General features: G+C 38.0%; 1 protein-coding gene across 1 annotated transcript in view; it reads right to left on the bottom strand.

Moving 5' to 3' along the window:
• SLCO5A1 (solute carrier organic anion transporter family member 5A1) overlaps positions 1 to 24,971 on the bottom strand; it is a 118,807-nt gene that overhangs the window by 35,872 nt on the left and 57,964 nt on the right. Inside the window, exon 4 of the mRNA XM_032610320.1 lies at positions 15,949 to 16,113. Coding sequence (XP_032466211.1) covers positions 15,949 to 16,113 — 165 coding nt within the window. The remainder of the gene's footprint in view (positions 1 to 15,948; positions 16,114 to 24,971) is intronic.

The following is a 24,971-nucleotide window of genomic DNA, read 5'->3' on the forward strand; positions in this document are numbered from 1 at the left end:
ATAAGGGATACAAGTCCCTTATCAGATATGTGTTTTGCAAATATCTTCTCCCATCCTGTGGGTTGTTTTTTAACTTTTTTGGTGGTGTCCTTTGATGTATAAAAGTTTTTACTTTTGATAAGATCCAATTTATCTATTTTTTCTCTGGTTGCATTATCTAATTCAAGGTCACAAAGATTTAGGCTTGTTTACTTCTAAGAGTGTTATAATTTTAGGTCTTACATTAAGATCTTTACTCCATTTTGAGTTCATTTTTATATACATGGTGTGAGGTAGAGGTCCAACTACATTCTTTTGCATGTGGCTATCCAGTTACCCCAGTACCATTTTTTGAAAAGATTCTTCTCTCCTCATTGAATGGTCTTGACATCCTTGTTGAAAATTGGTTGACTATATATGTATGGGTTTATTTATGGACTCTCAATTCTTTTCCATTGATGTTTATGTCTACTTTAAGTAGGTACCATACTGTCTTCATTACTGTTGCTTTTTATTAAGTCTTGAAATCAAGAAGTCTAGGTGCACCAACTTTGTTCTTTGGCAGGATTGTTTTGGTTATTCTAGGTCACTTGCATTTCTAAATGAATTTTAGGATCAGCTTGTCAATTTCTTCAAAGAAGCCAGCTGGAATTTTGACAGGGATTTGTTGAACCTATCTGGTGAGTGGGCCATCTTAGTAACACTTTGTTCCAATTCAAGAACATGAGATGTCTTTCTATTTATTTAGGTCTTCTTTAATTTTTAAACAATATTTTGTGGGTTTCAGAATATAAGTTTTGCACTTCTTTTGTTAAATCTATTTCTAAGTATTTCATTCTTTCATGCTGGTGTAAACGCAACTGTTGCCTTAATTTCTTTTTTGTTCATTGTCAGTGTATAGAAACACGGTTGATGTTTGCGTACAGGCATACCTTGTTTTATTGCACTTTGCAAATACTGCATTTTTTACAAATTGAAGGTTTGTGGCAATCCTGAGTCAAGTAAGTTTACCAGTGCCATTTTTCCAACAGTATTTGCTCACTTTCTGTCTCTCTGTATCACGTTTTGGTAATTCTTGCAACATTTCAAGCCCTCCCCCAGCAAAAAGATTATGACTCGCTGAAAGCTCAGATGATGGTTAGCATTTTTGAGCAATAAAATATTTTTAATTAAGGTATGTACATTGTTTTTTAGACTTAATCCTATTGTACACTTAATAGACTCCAGTAAACATACCTTTTATATGCACTGAGAAACAAAAAAAATTGTGTGGCTTGCTTTATTGCAATATTTACTTAATTGCAGAACCTAACCCACAATATCTCCAAGGTATTTCTGTATTAATCTTGTATCTTGCAATCTCACTAAACTCATTTACGAGTTCTAATAATTTTTTAGTGCACTCCTTAGGATTTTCTTTATACAAGGATGCATAATCTATGAATAGAGATAGTTTTACATCTTTCTTTCCAATCTGGATGTCTTTTATTTCATTCTCCTGGCCTACTTTCCTGGCTAGAATCTCCCGTGCAATGATGAATAGAAGTGCCGAGAGCAGACATCCTTGTCTTGTTCCTGATCTTAAGAGGAAAGCATCCAGTCTTTCATCACTAAGTATGATGTGGATTTTTTGTAGATGCCCTTTATTGCATTGTTTTTAAATCTCCAATCATTTAAATAGTAGTCGAGCTAAAATTCATTTTTGTGTTATTTATAAATATGTTAGGTATAACTTTCAGAAAGCTCATAAAAATATATAATTTTTAAAACATATATTTAATTTAACAAAAAACATTTACTGAGTATCTACTATGTCTTGGCTCTGTTCCAGACTCTGAAGGTACTTAGTGAATAAAGCTGACAAAAAAACCCTGCCCTCACTGAGTTTACAATCTACTGTGGGGAAAAGGGACAATAAACAATAAACCAATAACTAAGCAAACTGTACTGAATGTTAGAAGGTAGAAAAGCACCACAGGGAAAATTGTTCAGCCTAGCAAGGAAAATCAGGAGTTCTGAGAGAGGAGTCGCATTTTTAAATGGGGTATACTGGGTAGGGTCTCATTGACAAGGGACCATCTGAGCAAAAACTTGGAGGAAAGGAAGTACAGCGTGCATAGAAAATAAATGATCCCCCAATTACACACTGTTTTCATCTATCCATTAAAATAAGTTTACTGAGAGCCAAGATTATTAAAGGTCAGGACATTTTACAACTAGAAGAAAATTCAAAAATTAAACTAACTTGCTTGCTGAATGAGATAGCTTAAGTCAGAAAAACTAAGAACTCTGGACAAAGCAGGGACAGTTGAGATGGAAATCTTAACCACTCTGCTATACATACTGCACTTTTTAAATAAAGATGTTTTGTTTCAAATGACATGCGTAATTCCACAGGTAATGAAATCCACAAAATAAGTTTTATGAATGGAAACATAATCTAGTAATCTAATGGTCTGAGTACCTTTGGAGAACACCAAACCTACTGTTTACGAGAACTTAGGTTTCAGAAATCCATTAATTAATCACTTTATAAAAGTAGCCATTGGGTTGAAAGCAATAGAAAAGAAACAGATGACATGGTTCTTGTGTGCCTTCCTAATGCAATAACAAGCCCCATCAACCGATGCGTCTCGAAATCTCTCAGCAAAATAGTCTCTTTCCCTCATTGTTCAGACCTTATCTACTCTTAGTGTTGAAGAATAAAATCACACATTTTCAAATAAAACTTCTCTTTGGAAAGCAACAATAGATCTTCAAAAGCTAAAAGAATAAGAAAATGCAATAAATATTTTAAATTTCACCCCAAATGATACAAGTGAACCAGCAAATGAAAAAAAATACAGTGTAGCAACAATCAATGCAATGTACCTCCCAACTAATAGCCACTGGCTCCTCTCCCAGTATCATGGTCACTGGCTCACTTTCAAGCCCAGATATTACACTAGGGGGCGCTCCACCAAGTTCAAAGGTAGTAGCCCTGTATCTTTTCACATTTTTCTTTTCACCAAAATGAAGGATATGCAAGGCACATGCCAAATGCAGTGTTTTTTTACTCAAAGCTGGAGAGGAGTAGCTGACATCTCACACAACTGGGTTGGAACTGAAAGCAACCATTAAAGACGGGGAAGTGGACAGAACAAAAAAAAAGAAGGCAATTGAACAGGTGTGACTCAAGTTTCAGCCTGTTAGAGCAGGAAAGAATGCTGTGTTTTAGTATTTACTAGTATTTACTAGCATGTGTTTTACAGCAGCGGTCCCCAACCTTTCTGGCACCAGGGACCAGTTTCGTGGAAGATAATTTTTCCACAGATGAGGGGTGGTGGGGGGATGTTTTCAGGACAATTCAAGTGCATTACATTCATTGTGCACTTTATTTCTATTATTATTACATTGTAACATATAATGAAATAATCGTACAACTCACCATAATGCTGACAGGAGGCGGAGCTCAGGCGGTAATGCAAGTGATGGGGAGCGGCTGTAAATACAGATGAAACTACGCTGGCTCGCCCGCGGCTCACCTCCTACCGTACGGCCCGGTTCCTAACAGGTCACAGACTGGTACCGGTCCGTGGCCTGGGGGTTGGGGACCCCTGTTTTAGAGTTTACTAACATTTTCACAGTTATTCCCACATAATATGAAATTAATTGTTTTTATTTGTCTGTTATCATAGAACCACAGAATTTGGGAGTTTACTCCAGAGATGACTACCTATCCCCTGATGATGACCCTTCTTTCTCGAAGGTTAGGACCCTAAGACGGGCTGGGAGCACATACCATTGGGCAAAATTCTACCGGGCAGATATTTTATATTCACACAAAATTTCTACTGACACCTTATGATGAGACTCTTGGGACTCTGATCTGAAAACAAATAAAGACTTATCTACTATTAACTGTCAGCTCTAAAAATGCACCTGATGCTTTTGCAATACTTGAGGCAACTGTAAGTTTGTTTCCTTAATTATCTTAAACATGCTCCCTAAAACTCTTCAATTAATGTGTAGAATGCTTTGCCCAGCAAAGTTAACGCCAATGACTCTGTTCAAATAAATAAAAGTTAAGTATAAATTGACAGCTTGATGATAGATATACTATATATATATCTTGCAACTACAACTATCAACCTATTGATTACATGAATAACTATCTCTGAGAACAAGGCTGAAATAAGAACAATAACAAAAAACTTGTAATGTCACAAATACAGACGTGCTATGGGAAAATCTTATCAAAGGATACGGACAATTACACAGCTACTCCAGGTCTGAATGATTCCACCAAGTTCAACTGCATTTCCAAAAGGGTTTGGTATTTACATAGAATATATTTCAAACAAATTTAAGGAAGATATGGCAAAATAATATTGAACTATTCTATACAAAACAATTATACACAAATCAGTCCCTGCACAGGTAAGAGAAGTATGCACCTATAATGTTTTTAAATATCTGCTTTAATCAAAAAACCAACAGAAATTATTTTCATCTTTATTGCAAATAGAAACATAAGAAAAATTTCAATACGATGACTTTTTTTTTTGACCACGCCATGCGGCTTACGGGGTCTTAGTTCCCTGGACCAGGGATTGAACCCGGGCCCACGGCAGTGAAAGGGCCTGGTCCTAACCACTGAACTGCCAGGGAACTCTCTCAATACGATGACTTGAAAAAAAATTAACCGTTAGCCTGAAATCTGATCAGTCGAACAGTAACAAATGCAAATAACCCCATGTTCTACCTTCTAGCCAATGGAAAGATGCCACAATGAGAAGTTGAACCTGAGAGCAAAGCAAATTTTCTGTGGTCCATCATGAGATGGCTCAGGTTACAAGAGGACATCACTTCAACTTCTAATAATATCTAAGCACATGTTTCATTATTTAGTTGAAAAGAGTAAGGTATTTCCTGCCTGTGTGGTATAACTATATCGTGGCCATACTTGAGAGCCAAGATATTCATTAGGTCTGGACATGATTTCTACGAGTTAACAGCATCTCTGAGGAAATGAGAAATGGTGACATGAGCTGGGAGTCAGAACAGTTTGTCTCCAGCCCCAGTTTGCCACTACCTGTGAGGCCATGAATCCTTCAGTTAGTGCCTATACCTTTATTTACCGATCAACAAAATGGACAATATTATACTCCAGCCCATACTTTCCTCTCTTCCTCATCTCTTTCAATAATAATCCTGGTTCTCCTGTCCTATTACGGAGAATGGAATATTTCAAAAATAGAGATGAAAGCCAGGGTCATTCTCATTAATAATTAATACTTGTGTTGCTCTTTACACTTAATAAGTCATTTTTAAACTTTTTAAAACTTCAACAGCCCTGTAAAATGGCTATGATCACACCATTTCACAACTAGTAAGACTGAGACCAGAGAAATTAGTTAACTCACCCAAGGAGGCAAATAAATGGGCAGAGGTTGAACCCAGACCTGATGACTCCAAAATTCATCACCTTTCTCTTATAAGATGTTGAGTCACTACAAAGCAGATAGGGATCACCTCACTTTAGTAGGGTAGGAACCTGCTAAAACAGGACCACGCTCAATAAAAAGTTCCTGAGTTCTTAAAAGGAGAGACTGAATCATCAAGCTACCTTACTCTTTGATAGTCCCTCCAAAAAGAGCAAAAAGTGTGGCAGTTCAACCTCAGTTCCATCACACGCACCAAAGGAGAAAAAAAATCAATATGTCTGTAAAAGAAATTTAAAGTGCCAGGGAAAGGTATTACATGTATCCAGAGTAAGATGGTAAGACACTAACTAACTTGAATGCCTAGAAAAAGAAGTTGCTCACAAAAATCAGAGGATTTTGTGAGGTTGGGGGTGGGGTAGGGGAGACAGTGTGAGGTCTGTTAGTTGAGCTTTGGTGAAAGCTTGTCTAATTCGATCCCTCGTTCCCAAGATGAGATTAAGGGCCAGAGAGGTTAATGTTTACCTTCAGTCATTCATCAGATCCACTGGGTGTATCTTGGATGTGATTTAACCAAGGACGTGACGCACTTGTTAGCGGAAATGCTTTTACATTTGCTCCTGACACTTCATTCTTTCCCCTGGGTTTTCAGTCCTTTAGAAAAGCTCCCTAATCTTTCTCAGTTCAACTTTTATACAAAAATGAATCCTGCTCTGTGAACAGAATATAGTATTTTTTGATAACTAAAGCTCTTAAGGAAGCTCTGGGCCATTCTGAACCTCACTGATCATCAGGGGGCGATGAACGTAGATGTAGAAATCTGGAGAAAACTGATCTGAATGTCCTCTCAGCCCAGAAAATCCCTCATAAGTGATGTTTGTCTTTATATGTGTGTGTGTTTGCGCACGCGTGCGTGCACTTGTGCGCGGGCACACGGAAAAGAAACCCCAGACGTAAGGACTCTGCTATTAATCATCAAAGATAGGTGAAACGAAAACATTTCATCTAACGGAGAGATCTGCACTGTGCTCAAACATGAAAATTAAAACACTTAAAATGTATTTCTCCCTCCTAAGAGTAGCGAAAAATAGACTTATTTGAGGTTGAAAAATAAAGGAGAATAAATAAATCAGAGATATAAAGATTTATCCCTAGCTCAACACTGATTCGACTGAAATCAGTCTCACATACAGCGTGTTTCCCTCTTAAAGCAATTGCACTGTTAACATTTATATTACCTCTCCAAGCCTCCATCGGTTCAGATGAAATAATCCTTCAGCCTTCATGTCGGTATCAGGCCTCTTGTCTTCTCTTTCATTTTTCCCACTACCTTTAGCCCCTTTTCTCTCTTCTTACTCTTCGAATCAATTTCTCCCAGGTAATCTTTCCAATGAATGTTTCCACATATCCTAAGTCCTAGCTTCATTCCTTTGCCTTAGATTCATTTTCATGAGAGTATCTCGTAAAGTGAGCACTGCAGTAATTACTAGAAGCTACTTTCCGGGCGCTGTGCTAAGCATACCATCTACATCCCCTCATTTAATCATCACAACCTCTTTCCTAAAAGTTAAGGAACTTGTCCAAGGACACGGGCAACCCACTGGGGTCACTATACTGTAAGGTCCTTGAGGATGGGATCCCTCTGTGTTCTCATCGTGGTTTTTCCAGCACCTGGCACAGTGCCCGGCCCATAGAGGAAGCTTTATAAATATTTGTGCATGGATGGCCAAAGGACGGATGCATGAAGGGAAAGAGCAGGAATTTCAACAAGATCTGCCTCCCTGCAAACCTATACTATATGTCTTACCCAATACATTAAAAGTTGGAGGGGAAAGAATTAGTGCAAGAAAAATTCTAAACTATAAGCAGCCTCTCTGTGGACCAGCTCAATCTATACATTGTGGACCTGTATTAATGGGCTGCTTCGGTGTATAGCTTACAAAAATTGCTCTGTACACCTTGGTTTTAGCTACTCTATGCTGGAGAGAGTAGGGCCTCCACTGCAGTACTGTGGGGAGGACTGAAAATGATGCACAGACAGCCCCTCTCTATCCCTGTGCCCAGCTAAGAGTGGGATCTAACAAAGGTCCCAGGCTTCTACCATCACAGCACAGGCCCATACTGAAGGAAAGACTCCAAGTTTATTTAGATTCCCAAAAGCTATCCAGATTTTTCAAAGTTTTTCAGAAAGATTCTCTCTGTTGATCTTTGTAACAATCTGCTAAACCTTGGCAGGGGTAGGGGGTAAGGACTGAGTTTTATATGACAAATATAGTCATGAGCTCTCAGTCTCCCTCGCCTGGCTGGAATGAGGTTCTTTGCCAGGATAAAGGCAAACTGAGAGAACTGTGTGCCTGTGAAAGACATGAGCAAGGCCTCTGATGCTGCTACAGTGTGGGACAGAGCGTAGAGTATGCCAACTTTGGGGTAAGAGAAGGGGAAATACTAATATAAAATACTGATGCATATTTATTTATTGCATACATAATCCTCATAGTTACTTACATATTCAAACAGAAACAAAAGAGGGAGGAACAAAGAAAATGCTACCTGTAGAGGAAGAGAGAATTGGAGCAAACCAGGATGAAAGCAAGGCTTCTCTGAATGTCGTCTGTTTCATGGTTTTGACTTTCAAATCATATAAATGTCTTACATAATTAAAAAAACACAAATTTAACTTAAACATAGAAAAATAAAGTAATCCCTAAAAACTGAAAACAAATTAAAGCAAATAAATCTCCACAGCATATTGGGTTGTGGGCGTAACCAAACAGAGAAGAATTATTTCAAATAACTAGGTCACAGTATTTTGCAAATCCCTAAGAGGTAGCCTATGGACAGAAAGAACCACAAAGATGTCTAAAACTGCATTTCATATTTCATAGTTAGTAATAACACTGATAGTTGGTTTGAAACCATTACACATACACACACACTTGGATACAGTAATTATGTAAACGTTATTAGGAAGAAAGGTTTTCAGTATTAGAGTAAAGAGATACAATATCAAAGAAGTTAAGTAATAACCTGTAATCTTACATTTGAAGTGGAAATATCAATATAACTTCATGATTTGTTTTCCTCTTTTTATTAAAAACAAAAAGGCCTAGAAACAATGACAGTCTTGTAGCAACGAGCACACCCAGTGCCCAGATGGTGATCTCCAAGGATCACTTTCCTCTAAAAGGAACCAAGACTCCTTGGAGAAGTGTGACTGATCCCAGGTCTAGGGCGGGAGACCATAAAAACTGCTGAGGTCATTCCAAATGTTACAGATGCTAGCTTGAAGGGGCTCCCGGTGGCCAAAGACTGAACAACTGGAGCATCAAAAAGAATAATGATTGCAGTAGATGAAAGTACATCAAACATATAAAAAGCCATGTGTTCATCATATTTTTTAAAATTTACTAGTCACTCTACCAATTTGCTAGAACAAAATTTTTTACTCTGATAACTGGTAAATAAAGAGAAAGAGTCACAAAAGAAATAATGGTTTGGAGAACTGGCCCAACAGGAGGCTGGTCATCTGGGAAACTGACTTAGAGCAATTCAAAGAGAGAGAGAGATTGGGAGACAGAGACAGAGACAGAGAGAGATTGATTGATGATACACTATGTCGTGAAGTTTCCTTCCCAACACCTCCTGCCTATCTGCTGCCCTAGAAGATTTCTGCCACTTTACTCCTATGATCGGGACTAAAATAGTCACTCCTTACAATTTCATTTGAATGTATTACTTCTCTTAACAGGTGAGATTTAGCAAAATGCCTTCGAATACCACTCTAAGTTAGACCAATACAATGTTTGAAATCAGAAAAACTAACAAAACTCTTTAATGGGGATTTAAATTTAACACAGTCTTACAACATGAAACGGGGGAAACCAATTTATATTGAGCACCTATGACTATATACCAAATGTTTTAAGGTACCTCATTTAACTTTTGTCAGTTGCCCTGGGAGACGATCATTCACATTTTACAAATGAGAAACTGAGAGAGTGGTTAAGGGACTTGGCTAAAACCATGCATTTAGTTAAGTGACAGAGCTGGGATTCAAAGAGAAATCCACGAACTACATCACACTTCGCATCTAAAAGAAAAAGAGATCACATGCATGCTGGACATGGTCAAAGTCTGTGGTGATGCACCATTAGATGCACCATTAGAAAAAATACCGCAGTGCTCATTAACTATTTCCCTTGTAAGAAAATCATGTAACTCTACAGGGAGATGTAAGAATAAGTTTATTTGGTACTTGTGGCCTTGGGAAAATTATTTAATCTAAGATTTTTCAAGCAGGCAGAAGTCATAGAGTTCATTCTAGTCCAAATTATTGTTTTCTAGACTAGAAAACAGACCTGGAGAGAAAAAGTGATAAGCCTAAAACCAAACAATGGATTAGCGGCATGAGGGCAAAGACACTCTCCACCTTAGGTACCACTGTAGCCCTCGGGGAGCTCTGAGAGGTAACGCAGAAGGCCTGAGCCGTCCTACGGAATTAAGAGAGTGTGTGTGCAGGTCAAGCTGTGAAACGCATAAATATTGTCACTTTGTAACCATGGATCCAGGGAGTTTGGGGATGGTTTGTCCCAGCTCATCAGCATCATTTATTTTATTTTAATTAATTTATTTTTGGCTGCGTTGGGTCTTCGTTTCTTTGCATGGGCTTTCTCTAGCTGTGGTGAGCGGGGGCTACTCTTCATTGTGGTGTGTGGGCTTCCATTGCGGTGGCTTCTCGTTGTGGAGCACGGGCTCTAGGCACACGGGCTTCAGTAGTTGTGGCACATGGGCTCAGTAGTTGTGGTGCATGGGCTTAGTTGCTCCGCAGCATGGGGGGTCTTCCTGGACCAGGGCTCGAACCCCGTGTCCCCTGCATTGGCAGGCAGATTCTTAACCACTGAGCCACCAGGGAAGCCCCCAGCATCCTTTACTGATGACAGTGAGCAGGATGGTTCTGTACGTGACGGTGCTAAGACCCCCTGGAGAGTTCTACTGTTGAGACTGTACAGAGCAAGAACCTATGTGACCAGCGAAATATAGAAGAAATAAAAATATAAGGAGTATTTTAAAATATAAAAAGCTCCAGCTGAGACTCCATGTGGACTCTGCTTCCTGGGTGTTCCCTACACATGTCACTGGTGCCTGAGATAAGAGAGAAAGTGGGTCCTGCCGCACCCTTCAGAGATGGCCTGTGGATGTAAAGTCCATTCTTACTTTGTTTGTTTGTTTGTTTTGGGCTTGTGGGATCTTAGTTCCCCGGCGAGGGATCAAACCCGTGACCCCTGCAGTGGAAGCGTGGAGTCCTAACCACTAGACCACCAGGGAAGTCCCAGTCCCTTCTTACTTTAATGCTGTAGTTGTGTAGTATCCATGTATAGCAGTTGTCATTTTGGGTCCTCTGAGCCTTCTTAAGCAACTCAACCCTGCCTAACCGCCACCATGAGTGCATTGGCTAAGAACCAGCCACACGGTAAGCACTCAAATATGTCTTAAATTAATTGGTGAATGAACAAACAGAATCTGAGTATCCTGACATACTGTCCACTACAATCTTCTACCAAAGTTCTAATTGGCATTGAAGAAAAACTAATGTAATTCGGTGTGATAAATACCTCTCTGCTCAAAAACTCCTAGCATTGTCTCTCTTAGTCCCTAATAGCCACTGTTCATCTCAAGATTGTTTAACATTACAGAAGGGAGAAGACTCTAGCAGCTGCTGCAGGATGGTCGTTTGCAGGGGACCTTCCTCTTCTCTCGAGTTTAAGTGTGGTGTTCATACATCTCGCAGAGCCAAACCTCATCACCTGACCTTGGAAATGGCCAGTGATGCTACAGTACATCCACACCTAATACAGCCTATCTGCATTTAGAAGGTAAATTTTAACGTTAAAAAAATCTTTGTATACATTTATAAAATTAGTACAAAATGAACTTTAAAAACTATCTCATGGAAGAACGGCTCTAGAAAAGCTGTTAATGCTCTCAGAAGAATGAAACCAATCAAAGCATGTTCAGGCTTCACTTGCATCTAAAGACACAACAAATCTGAGGCTGCAATTTGAGTTCAGGGGCACCGCCTTGCCTCTCATCAATGACTCGAAATCAGTGGTTGAAGACAGGTGGCAAATATTTGGTTAATAAGAAAGCAATAAAAATTACAGTCTATTTTTAAAAATCACACCCCAACCTAATCTCCTTATCTTTTCAAGACACAGAAAAAAAGTATTGGGTTGGCCAAAAATTCATTCAACCCAAACAAACTTTTTGGTCAACCCAGTATCTTGATTATTCTCCAGTGAAAAGCAAAATAGAGTTTTCCAAGGCTATTTCCGTTGTAAAGACAAACGAATGGCTAACTCTTCATAATTCTGCACACAAAGGGTGGGATCCCAGGAAAGCCAAGGTGATGCTGAGAGACCACAGTGCTCTAAAAACAAATGTTGTTGACCATGGTTTAGTGGCAAAGTAGAATCTTAGACTATCATTTCTCAAGAAATAGTTAACAAAAAAAAAAAAAACAGAAACGGACTGGAAATTATGACAATAGAATATGCCTATTATAGTATTTCAATAAAAATCACATATGCACATTTATATACTCCAAGGAGTACAACACTCCAGCCTCCTGGCTCTTACTGTTTGCACATCTTCAAGCAAGTTATTTAAACCTCTCTGGACCTTTGTTTCCTCATCTGGAAAATGGGCATAATCAATAATACCTACTGCATAGGCATTAGTTACATGGATTAAATGATGTTTTACGTATAAAAATACTTAGCATCTTCTACTTAGCAAACACTCAACAAATATTATCAGTCATTTTATTACCATCACTATTATTACAGAGGTTTCATTCTCAGACCTGTTCAAGATGCAGGACTTCAAATGTAAGGTGCTGTCATCATCATCATAAATAATTTTATTTCCTAGAATACATGATTCAGTTATATTTTTCAGTTTATACTGCTGTACCTATTGAAGTTAGGTAAGCTCTGGAACAAATCATTATTTACTACTTCATTTGATCCTGACAACAACACTGACACAGAGAGAGGGGAGATATTATCCTCATCAGACAGATAAAGTTCAGTTTTAGCTGAAGTTCAGGGAGTTAAGTGACCTGCCCAAAGTCACAGAGTTGGTGACCAGCAGGGCAGGGTTCATGACCGCTCCGTCTAACTCCTCCTGCAGGGCTTTTCCCGCTACTTCAGGCTTTTCCAAAATATCAACTTCATAATATTTCATTTCATTCAATAAATGTGACCCTAAGGGAGTCAGGGTGCAGCGTGACCACAGATCCTGTTGCACAGGAACGAACACCAGTGGGCTGAAGGTGTTTTAGTGACACACTCATGAGTGTCACCACCTCCTCTCAGGGCACAGGGGCCCCCAATGTGATGACAAGATGAGCCCAGTGGTGCTGAAGGTGCCCCCCCCCCCCCCCCCGCCAGCAACACCTGAAAGCATTCATCCCTCCACCGCCGCCCAGCCCACCTCCCACCTGCTTGCCTTTAGAGCCCTCTCATGTCTGTCCGAGGAAAGCTTTTCTGGGGCTGGGGTTGCTGGCTGGAGCCAGAACAAGCCTCAGCCTTCCCTGCTCTTTGCCTTTGTTCAAGTTGGTCCCGCACAGAGAGCAAACACCTTTCCTCCAGACTCCAAACGGTCCAATTCTACTTCTCCTTAAAAGCCTGGTTAAAAGCCATTTCCGCCATGACACGCAGTTCAACACCGCCACGCCGCCGGCCAAAATAATCTCTGTAGCGCACAGCTTCCATTCATTTATTTAAACAGCTTTTTCTAAACTAATTTTGTAAGCTGTCTCTCTCCTCTTAGATCTGTAAGCACCTTAAGGTCCAGGTTTGAGCCTTTCTATCTGCCCCGCCCCGTGTCCACCTGCCTACATACACACACACACAAACACACACACAACACTCAACACACACAAAACACACACACAACACACACAAACACACACACCACACCACACACACAATACACACACACCACACAGGCAACACACAACACACACACGACACACACACAACACACACACACGGCACAGCACCATGCCCGGAGTCGGTATTCAATGGCTATGAGAGAGGGCGAGTGAGCAAAGGCCCATCCTTGATACATGTACGGAGCTTCATCTCTACCATATAACACAACACAAGCAAACTGCTACGGAGGGTCAGGTAATTTCTTTAAATGAAGAAAGAACTTTAACTCGAAAACTTTGTCAGAGGAGAAATTTAAACTATTTTTAAATTCATCTTCAGGTACACTTCTTAATTCTCCATGTCACTTACGTGCATGGAACGGGGTTTAAATACAAAAGATTAAATAAGTCCTTAAAAAATACAAATCTCTGCTTAGAGAGTAAGAAGGATGCAACTGATACAAATTCAAACAATCGAGGTAAGTTTTAAAAAGAAGTGTCATCCCTGTTTAATTTTACCGTAATATGAGAGGCCACCCTCTACTCTTAATCAGTCTGAGTATCCCTTGACTATTATTATTTGTTATCTGTCTGGAAAGGAAGGAAAAAGTACGTGAGCTGGAAATGAAAGGCCTTTTATCAAAACACCGAAGACTACCAAACATTGTATAAATTGCATTGGCAATGATCAAAAACAAAAAAAGCTGCTGATGACAAAACCAGAATGGCATTGGCACTGTGTGATACTGCTTCTTTTTAACCCGGATGTTGGAACGTGGGATGAACAAATTCCGTGATTTAGTTTTATTCAATTGTTTACCCTCTTCACCAAGGAGGCCACACTCAGTGACCACCGCCTTGAGCACTTCACTGTGGAACTCTGCATCCAAAGACCCCAGGTCCACAGAAAGTTGTCTATCTAGCCTCTGCCTCAACCAGTAATTAAGAGATGGCCTCAGTCAATATGGGTTCAATATGCATCAATTCCTACCCAGCTCAGCACTGGACCACAGCCTGGTAACTCTCGAGGTCCAAATGGTGCATCTGGAGGGAAATGGGATGATCCAGAAGGATCTCCTCCCTAGCCTGGCTGGAACAGGGACACACAGGCTGGACTGATATGTGTCCTGAAGAACACTATTCATGAGAAAGAATGCCTTAAAGAAATCAGATTTCATGGTCAAATAAATTTGGGAGAGACTGTACTTTGAACTTTCCTTTGGGAGTTTCACAATGCGCATTGGTATATTAAGGGTTATGAAAAGTCCAGCAGCAAAGGACTCTGTAATATTTTGTTTAACTCAGCAAGCCCCTAATTTATTTGACTATGAACCTTCTTTCCAGTAACACCTCTAATATTGAAACTTAGTGTGGGAAATACTGAGGCCACATTTGACAGTTACATGGCTTCAGATCTAACAACCAAGACAACTCGTGGTTTCCCTGTCCAAGAATTGTTGCTCAACAAAGGTTAGTGTAAGAATTAAACAAATAGGATGTTCAGGATTCCTGACAACCAAGTTATAATGTAATTAATTAATTACATTATTAATTAATAATTAATGTAATTATAATCTGTAAATTTTACCTTAATATAAGCAAAACATATATTATTTAAAACCAACAGAAAAAAACAGATTTATAGGTGACAATTAAAATGTCCATAGCAGTATACTCTTTATAAAAAGATTTGCTATCATGGACCCACAACCCAGTATGTATGTATTTTTATGGGCAAAATGAAATAGAGAACAAAATGATTACCCAAATAGTTCGACTTCTCTTTCTATACAATAATATAATTTTGTCTGCTAACTTTCAGATAATCCAAGCTTGCTGGGTTTGAATGTGGAAGTGAAGGAGAAAAGTGGGAGCCGGCCATTGCAAAAGCTCTTGTAATTCTCCACTTAACCGCTTAAATATACTTTATTAATAAATTGAGCCTTAGGTAGATACAGTCATTTGACCATCTTTGAAATCACTAAGGAAACATCCAGGATATTACATGATATAATACACTGAAAATCCCAATATCTGAGAATTCATGTTCCCACATTTCTGAGCACCCAATTTACTATGGAAAAAAAAAGATTTGAGCACAAAGTATTATGGGTCTATGTATCAACATAAAACATCATCGAAAACAAAATTCATATATTGCCTTTCTAACTTCAAGCACCTCCAGTAATGCAGTTAAAACCTGTTCACATTTATGAATGGAAAATCCATGAAAATGATCTATATTTCAGACCATCAATTTTTAAAAATTTAACACTTTCAGACTCATGTCAGACCATGAAAAGACTTATTCAGATTTAAGTTTGCCCGTTTCATTCTTTTGAACTGAGAACCGTAAAAACACAAATATGCAAAGTTCTCCCTTTTCCAAAACACAGTTGGTGAAAATGTTACACTTTAGTACAATCTGAATCGAAGAGAAAACATTCAAAGACTTCCTCCTCCTAAAATCTGAGGTGGGGGAAGCTTGCTGTTCATGAACTTGAATTTAACACCTTGATGTTAGAACGAACTTTCTCTTTACTCATTGCATTTTAGTTTAGTGGTCAAAAATGATCATGGTTTCAAGGAGCTCTAACGGCAGTGCCTTACCAGTGTAGATGCTGGCATTGGAAGCTGGAATACCAAACTGTGACTCGATGAACTTGGGAATGAAGGTAATGAAAGCAGTTACAATGGCACTCTCAGCTGTGTATGACAAACTCACAAAAAGGAATGTCATGTTGCTTAAGATCCTGCCAGCTGCTCTTGGTAGGTCTATAAAATGACAAAAATGACAAATGAATGTTATAAACAAGGGATGGAGAAGAAAAGAAAATTGAATTGCTTTTGAAATGAACTGGAAATAGCCATTCAGCAATATAGGAAAACTTGATGACTGATTAGAACTCATCCCCTTTATTAAATAGATTTGGGGTTTTTTTTAGTTTTTCAACTAGGACAAGGAAATTTAATAAAGAATCTAAAAACATACCCATACACAAATATCCTTATAAGAAATACCCCAAACCTATGACTCCTGTTTCAAAAACTGCTTAAAATAAACGATTTGCATTTTTTATTGACTGAAATAATGGTATTCTTTGTTAAGACCCTGAAGTCTACTAAATGTATAAAGTACATGCAATATAGTCCTAAATTATAGTTTCCACTTCACCCAACTAACACTTCCCTGAGTAGGCGCACTTCTGAGATGCCAGCTCTCTGGCCTGACACCCACAGCAGAGGAATTGGTACATGATATGGGACATCTGTTCTTCCAGCCTCATTATGAAACAGGAAATAATACAGCTAAAAAGGCATAAGGGATAAGGCCACCAGGTCAGACACTCCCAGGGACTTTGGTTTGGGGAACAAACAGAAACGATCTCCAAAGGAGCCAGATAGCCCAGAGGTATGGGCTCCATACCTATCCAGCCACCTCTCAAGGATGAGAGAAAAGTCCCATTTTTGAATCTAGGCATTTATTCCACAGAACTTGCCATATATATGCTTCAAGATGTATGTGCATTTTCATTACAGCATTATTTATAAGAGCAAAAATTTAGGGGGAAAGAATAGATGTTCATCAATGGGAAACGTTTACATAAATTATGGCACAGCCTTGTAATGAAATACTACGTAGTAGTTAAAAATGAAATGGAGCTTTATGTACTAGCATGAAAGGAACTCCGAGAAATATTTTTGTTAGTGAATAAAGCAAGCTGCTGCAGAAATGTACATAGGCCTGTGTGCATAAATATATATATAATATTTAGGTAAAAAACAAGCTAAAACAATGGATTTATATATGGTAGAAGGTATACACTTCAATATATATAATGCCAAGAAATGCTGTGAATGGGAGTAAGATTGGGAAAGAGAAATAAAAAAAGATTCCTGCGTATATACTTTTGTATAGTTTGCATTTTGTAATGTGAATTAACTCACGTGTGTGATCTTTACATATCTTCATGGAAAAGGTAAGCTGCGTCACTTTTGACATGTACAGTCTCTCAGTTATCAGAACAGTTACGCCCTTATGCTACAACAGGGTCTTTCTTATCTCTGTGCTATTAACTGTATTCCCCACAAGTCCGATCGGCAAATGTCAAGCTCATCCATTGAGTGTCGAGATTAATCCCCTCCTGGAGGAAGCTGTCACAGCCCCTCCAGACAGACGGAAGTGTTCCTTCTCTGTGCTCCCACCACACGCTGTTCCTGTCCATCTACGCTCATCAGTTCTTTTGTAGCTGCACATGTTTTCCCATCTGCTTCTTTCAAGAGAATGTAAATGCCATGAAGGCAGGACCTTGGTACATCTTTGTATGCCCAGCTCCTGGCACAGATCTGACATTCAGTGGGCACTCAAAAAATATTCCTGGAATGTATTTATTTATTAACATTTTAAAATTTGTACTAAAACAATATCCATATACTTATGTATGAAGTCTGTTCCAAGGATGCCTGATTTTCTCCTGGGGAGAGAGTTAGGTATTAAGGAAGCATATGTCATAAAATTCAGGGTAGTCCATGTGGTGGTGGACTTACCAAAACCACAGAAAAATGTGAAGGACCAAATAGATCATCTTTTTTAAAGTGGGGCTCTTTAAAGCTAAGGAATCCTAAAGGGATGTAGATAAGATTATAAACTAAAAATCCCATTGAAAGAAAAACTTAAATGTGAACAAAAGAACAAGGAAGAGATATACAATACTGGCTTTATGCAGCCTATCTGGGAGAGAAATAGTTTGTATGCTTGAATTTTTCAGATAATTGGGCCATTGCCTTTTTAAGCGATAGAGCTTTGAATATTTCCTATGTTTTAACTGATATTACTGGAAATCCATAGCATAATTTGACATGTTCTTCAAGATTCAAACTCATAATTATGAATAATATCTATATGCTAATTTGTTTTAGCATACATATATATTTTTTATACAGCAGGTTCTCATTAGTCATCAATTTTATACACATCAGTGTATACATGTCAATCCCAATCTCCCAATTCATCACACCACCACCACCTCCCCCCGCCACTTTCTCCCCTTGGTGTCCATACATTTGTTCTCTACACCTATGTCTCAATTTATGCCCTGCAAACCAGTTCATCTGTACGATTTTTCTAGGTTCCACATATATGAGTTAATATACGATATTTGTTTTTCTCTTTCTGATTTACTTCACTCTGTATGACAGTCTCTAGATCCATCCACATCTCAACAAATGACCCAATTTTGTTGCTTTTTATGGCTGAGTAATATTCCATGGTATATATGTACCACATCTTCTTTATCCATTCGTCTGTCAACAGGCATTTAGGTTGCTTCCATGACCTGGCTATTGTAAAGAGTGCTGCAATTGGGGTGCAGCACTCTTTACATTGGGGTGCATGTGTCTTTTTGAATTATGGTTTTCTTATGGTATAAGCCCAGTGGTGGGATTGCTGGACCATATGGTAATTCTATTTTTAGTTTTTTAAGAAACCTCCATACTGTTCTCCATAGTGGCTGTATCAATTTACATTCTCACCAACAGTGGAAGAGGGTTCCCTTTTCTCCACCCCCTCTCCAGCATTTGTTGTTTGTAGATTTTCTGATGATGCCCATTCTAACTGGTGTGAGGTGATACCTCATTGTAGTTTTCATTTGCATTTCTCTAATAATTAGTGATGTTCAGCAGATTTTCATGTGCTTCTTGGCCATCTGTATGTCTTCTTTGGAGAAATGTCTATTTAGGTCTTCTGCCCATTTTTCGATTGGGTTGTTTGCTTTTTTAATATTGAGCTGCATGAGCTGTTTATATATTTTGGAGATTAATCCTTTGTCCATTGATTCCTTTGCAAATATTTTCTCCCATTCTGAGGGTTGTCTTTTCATCTTGTTTATGGTTTCCTTTGCTGTGCAAAACATTTAAGTTCCATTAGGTCCCATTTGTTTGTCTTTGTTTTTATTTCCATTACTCTAGGAGGTGGATCAAAAAAGATCTTGCTGTGATTTATGTCAAAGAGTGTTCTTCCTATGTTTTCCTCTAAGAGTTTTATAGTGTCCGGTCTTACCTTTAGGTCTCTAATCCATTTTGGGTTTATTTTCGTGTATGGTGTTAGGGAGTGTTCTAATTTCATTCTTTTACATGTAGCTGTCCAGTTTTCCCAGCACCACTTATTGAAGAGACTGTCTTTTCTCCATTGTGTATCCTTGCCTCCTCTGTCATATATTAGTTGACCATAGGTGCGTGAGTTTATCTCTGGGGTTTCTATCTTGTTCCATTGATCTATGTTTCTGTTTTTGTGCCAGTACCATATTGTCTTGATTACTGTAACTTTATAGTATAGTCTGAAGTCAGGGAGTCTGATTCCTCCAGCTCTGTTTTTTTTCCCTCAAGACTGCTTAGGCTATTCGGGGTCCTTTGTGTCTCCATACACATTTTAAGATTTTTTGTTCTAATTCCATAAAAAATGCCATTGGTAATTTGATAGGGATTGCATTGAATCTGTAGATTGCTTTGGGTAGTAGAGTCATTTTCACAATATTGATTCTTCCAATCCAAGAACATGGTATATCTCTCCATCTGTTGGTATCATCTTTAATTTCTTCCATCAGTGTCTTATAGTTTTCTGCATACAGGTCTTTTGTCTCCCTAGGTAGGTTTATTCCTAGGTATTTTATTCTTTTTGTTGCAATGGTAAATGGGAGTGTTTCCTTAATTTCTCTTTCAGATTTTTCATCATTAGTGTATAGGAATGCAAGAGACCTTTGTGCATTAATTTTGTATCCTGCAACTTTACCAAATTCATTAAGTAGCTCTAGTAGTTTTCTGGTGGCATCGTTAGGATTCTCTATGTATAGTATCATGTCATCTGCAAACAGTGACAGTTTTACTTCTTCTTTTCCAATTTGTATTCCTTTTATTTCTTTTTCTTCTCTGATTGCCGTGGCTAGGACTTCCAAAACTATGTTGAATAATACTGGCGAGAGTGGATATCCTTGTCTTGTTCCTGATCTTAGAGGAAATGTTTTCAATTTTTCACCATTGAGAATGATGTTTGCTGTGGGTTTGTCCTATATGGCCTTTATTATGTTGAGGTAGGCTCCCTCTATGCCCACTTTCTGGAGAGTTTTTATCATAAATGGGTGTTGAATTTTGTCAAAAGCTTTTTCTGCATTTGTTGAGATGATCATATGGTTTTTCTTCTTCAATTTGTTAATATGGTGTATCACATTGATTGATTTGTGTACATTGAAGAATCCTTACATCCCTGGGATAAGGGTCATGGTGTATGATCCTTTTATTGTGTATATCCTTTTAATGTGTTGTTGGATTCTGTTTGCTAGTATTTTGTTGAGGATTTTTGCATCTATATTCATCAGTGATATTGGTCTGTAATTTTCTTTTTTTGTAGTATCTTTGTCTGGTTTTGGTATCAGGGTGATGGTGGCTTCACAGAATGCGTTTGGGAGTGTTCCTTCCTCTGCAATTTTTGGAAGAGTTTGAGAAGGATGAGTGTTAGCTCTCCTCTAAATGTTTGACAGAATTCACCTGTGAAGCCATCTGGTCCTGGACTTTTGTTTGTTGGAAGATTTTTAATCACAGTTTCAATTTCATTGCCTGTGATTGGTCTGTTCATATTTTCTATTTCTTCCTGGTTCAGTCTTGGAAGTTATACTTTCTAAGAATTTGTCCATTTCTTCCAGGTTGTCCATTTTATTGGCATAGAGTTGCTTGTAGCAGTCTCTTAAGATGCTTTGTATTTCTGTGGTGTCTGTTGTAACTTCTCCTTTTTCATTTCTAATTTTATTGATTTGAGTCCTCTCCCTCTTTTTCTTGATGAGTCTGGCTAATGGTTTAGCAATTTTGTTTATCTTCTGAAAGAACCAGCTTTTAGTTTTATTGATCTTTGCTATTGTTTTCTTTGTTCCTTTTTCATTTATTTCTGCTCTGATCTTTATGATTTCTTTCCTTCTGCTAACTTTGGGTTTTGTTTGTTCTTCTTTCTCTAGTTCCTTTAGGTGTAAGGTTAATCGTTTATTTGCAATTTTTCTTGTTTCTTGAGGTAGGCTTGTATAGCTATAAACTTCCGTCTTAGAACCGCTTTTGCTGCATCCCATAGGTTTTGGATAGTCGTGTTTCATTGTCATTTGTCTCTAGGCATTTTTTGATTTCCTCTTTGATTTCTTCAGTGATCTCTTGGTTATTTAATAACGTATTGTTTAGCCTCCATGTGTTTGTGTTTTTTACGTTTTTTTCCCTGTAATTCATTTCTAATCTCATAGCGTTTTGTTCAGAAAAGATGTTTGATATGATTTCAATTTTCTTAAATTTACTGACACTTGATTTGTGACCCAAGATGTGATCTATCCTGGAGAGTGTTCCGTACGCACTTGAGAAGAAAGTGTAATCTGTTGTTTTTGGATGGAATGTCCTATAAATATCAATTAAATCTATCTGGTCTATTGTGTCGTTTAAAGCTTCTGTTTCCTTATTTATTTTCATTTTGGATGATCTGTCCATTGGTGTAAGTGAGGTATTAAAGTCCCCCACTATTATTGTGTTACTGTCGATTTCCTATTTTATAGCTGTTAGCAGTTGCCTTATGTATTGAGGTGCTCCTATGTTGGGTGCATATATATTTAAAATTGTTATATCTTCCTCTTGGATTGATCCCCTGATCATTATGTAGTGTCCTTCTTTGTCTCTTACAACATTCTTTATTTTAAAGTCTATTTTATCTGATATGAGTATTGCTACTCCAGCTTTCTTTTGATTTCCATTTGCATGGAATATCTTTTTCCATCCCCTCACTTTCAGTCTGAATGTGTCCCTAGGTCTGAAGTGGGTCTCTTGTAGACAGCGTATATATGGGTCTTTTTTTTGTATCCATTCAGCAAGCCTGTGTCTTTTGGTTGGAGCATTTAATCCATTCACGTTTAGGGTAATTATTGATATGTATGTTCCTATTATCATTTTCTTAATTGTTTTGGGTTTGTTTTTGTAGGTTCTTTTCTTCTCTTGTGTTTCCCACTTAGAGAAGTTTCTTTAGCATTTGTTGTAGAGATGGTTTGGTGGTGCTGAATTCTCTTAGCTTTTGCTTGTCTGTAAAGCTTTTGATTTCTCCATCAAATCTGAATGAGATCCTTGCTGGGTAGAGTAATCTTGGTTGTAGGTTCTTCCCTTTCATCACTTTAAGTATATCATGCCACTCCCCTCAGGCTTGTAGAGTTTCTGCTGAGAAATCAGCTGTTAACCTTATGGGAGTTCCCTTGGTTGTTATTTGTTGTTTTTCCCTTGCTGCTTTTAATAATTTTTCTTTGTCTTTAATTTTTGCCAATTTGATTACTATGTGTCTCGGCATGTTTCTCCTTGGGTTTATCCTGTATGGGACTCTCTGCACTTCCTGGACTTGCATGGCTATTTCCTTTCCCATGTTAGGGAAGTTTTTAACTATAATCTCTTCAAATATTTTCTTGGGTCCTTTCTCTCTCTCTTCTCCTTCTGGCACCCCTACAATGCGAATGTTGCTGCATTTAATATTGTCCCAGAGGTCTCTTAGGCTGTCTTCATTTCTTTTCATTCTTTCTTCTTTATTCTGTTCTGCCACAGTGAATTCCACCATTCTGTCTTCCAGGTCACTTATCCGTTCTTCTTCCTAAGTTATTCTGCTACTGATTCCTTCCAGTGTAGTTTTCATTTCAGTTATTGTATTGTTCATCTCTGTTTGTTTGTTCTTTAATTCTTCTAGGTCTTTGTTAAACATTTCTTACATCTTCTTGATCTTTGCCTCCATTCTTTTTCTGAGTCCTGGATCATCTTCACTATCATTATTCTGAATTCTTTTTCTGGAAGGTTGCCTATCTCCACTTTTTTTAGTTGTTTTTCTGGGGTTTTATCTTGTTCCTTCATCTGGTACATAGCCCTCTGCCTTTTCATCTTGTCTATCTTTCTGTGAATGTGGTTTTTGTTCCACAGGCTGCAGGACTGTAGTCCTTCTTGCTTCTGCTCTTTTTGGTTTCCATTTATTTTTTAACTTTCCATTTATTTTCTGATATTTTTCTGGTTGCAAGAAAATTCCTTCCCCGCAATATGTTGTTTGTATTTGTTTTTACCTGCTGATATCTTATTTCCACATCCACTTTAAGTTCTTCTACAGAGCCCTTTTAAAGTAGACATAAGCTTTCAATCTTGTTTTGTCATCCATTTTAAAATTTTTTTAATTTATCTTAAATTTTTAAATTTATTTTTGGCCATGTTGGGTCTTCGTTGCTGCATGCAGGCTTTCTCTAGTTGTGGCGAGCAGAAGCTACTCTTCCGTGTGGTGCGCGGGCTTCTCACTGTGGTGGCTTCTCTAGTTGTAGAGCACGGGCTCTATGGGTGCGGGCTTCAGTAGTTGCATCACGCAGGCTCAGTAGTTGTGGTACACGGGCTGAGTTGCTCCGTGGCATGTGGGGTCTTCCCAGACCAGGGATTGAACCCATGTCCCCTGCACTGGCAGGCAGATTCTTAACCACTGCGCCACCAGGGAAGTCCCAGTCATCCATTTTTAAAAAATAAATTAGCAATTAATAAAATTAACTTTTCTGTTCATGTATGGTTCTATGGATTTGGGGAGGCGGTGGTTACTTTTAATTTTTTTTTTTTTAATTCTTATTGGAGTATAGCATGTTTTTAATTTAAACTGAGAGTGGGATGAGGGGTAGTGTTTGGTTTATTATTATACAAAGCAGATGAATTATTATTACTATAAAGTTGTTGACTAGATTTTATTACCTGGAAACTTACCTTTATAGCCAGGTATAAATTATAAACATTAAGTACCAACCAAACATACTGACCCATATTAATACTTTTTATAATTTTCCTGACACAGATATTTTTGGAAATAATATCTCTTCTTGTGGGGAAAAAAAAAAGGATTTATCTGAAGTCTAGTGCCCATTCAGTTTATTTTCCTTATGTTTAAATTAGAATAAACACCTTTTTAAAAATAATTTTTTGAGGTGAAGTTCACATAACATAAATTTAACTATTTTAAAGTCAACAATTCAGTGATATTTAGTACATTCACAATGGTATGCAATCACCACCTCTGTCCAGTTTCAAAATATACTTTTTTATTATAAAAAAATTTAATCATTTATGTTCAGGGATGAGGTTGGAATTCACCTTTATTTTATTTTTTATATTTTTAAATACTTTCTAAATTTTCAACCATGAACATGCATTGCTTTTATATTCCACCCACCCCCCCAAAAAAAAACCTTCAAATTTAAAAGGATGCAGCAATATGTCATCCTCCTAGAGAAGTCTTCCCTGACTCAGGCCACTAACTTAGGAATTCCTTCTTCCTTTTTCTTCAACTTCCTCAGAAGGTATATACCTCCATTTTAAGACTTACATTTTATTATGCCTATTTTCCTTTCTAGCTCCCTTTGAGGCAAGGACTGTAACTTTTCATATATGTATCCTGAATTCTTCATCCTGTAGTAGTTGCTTAATAAAGATATTTGTGAAAGAGGAAAAGAAGCAAAGAAAGAGAAATTTTCTTAAGATAGACATTGCCAGCCATCTATCTCAATAATTAGAATGATACTTGGGAACCAGTCTAGTCCTTTCCTGAAAGTCTTAGGTAATGCCAA

The sequence above is a fragment of the Phocoena sinus genome, chromosome 17 (genome assembly GCF_008692025.1).
Source record: "Phocoena sinus isolate mPhoSin1 chromosome 17, mPhoSin1.pri, whole genome shotgun sequence".
In the NCBI taxonomy this organism is placed as follows: Eukaryota; Metazoa; Chordata; class Mammalia; order Artiodactyla; family Phocoenidae; genus Phocoena; species Phocoena sinus.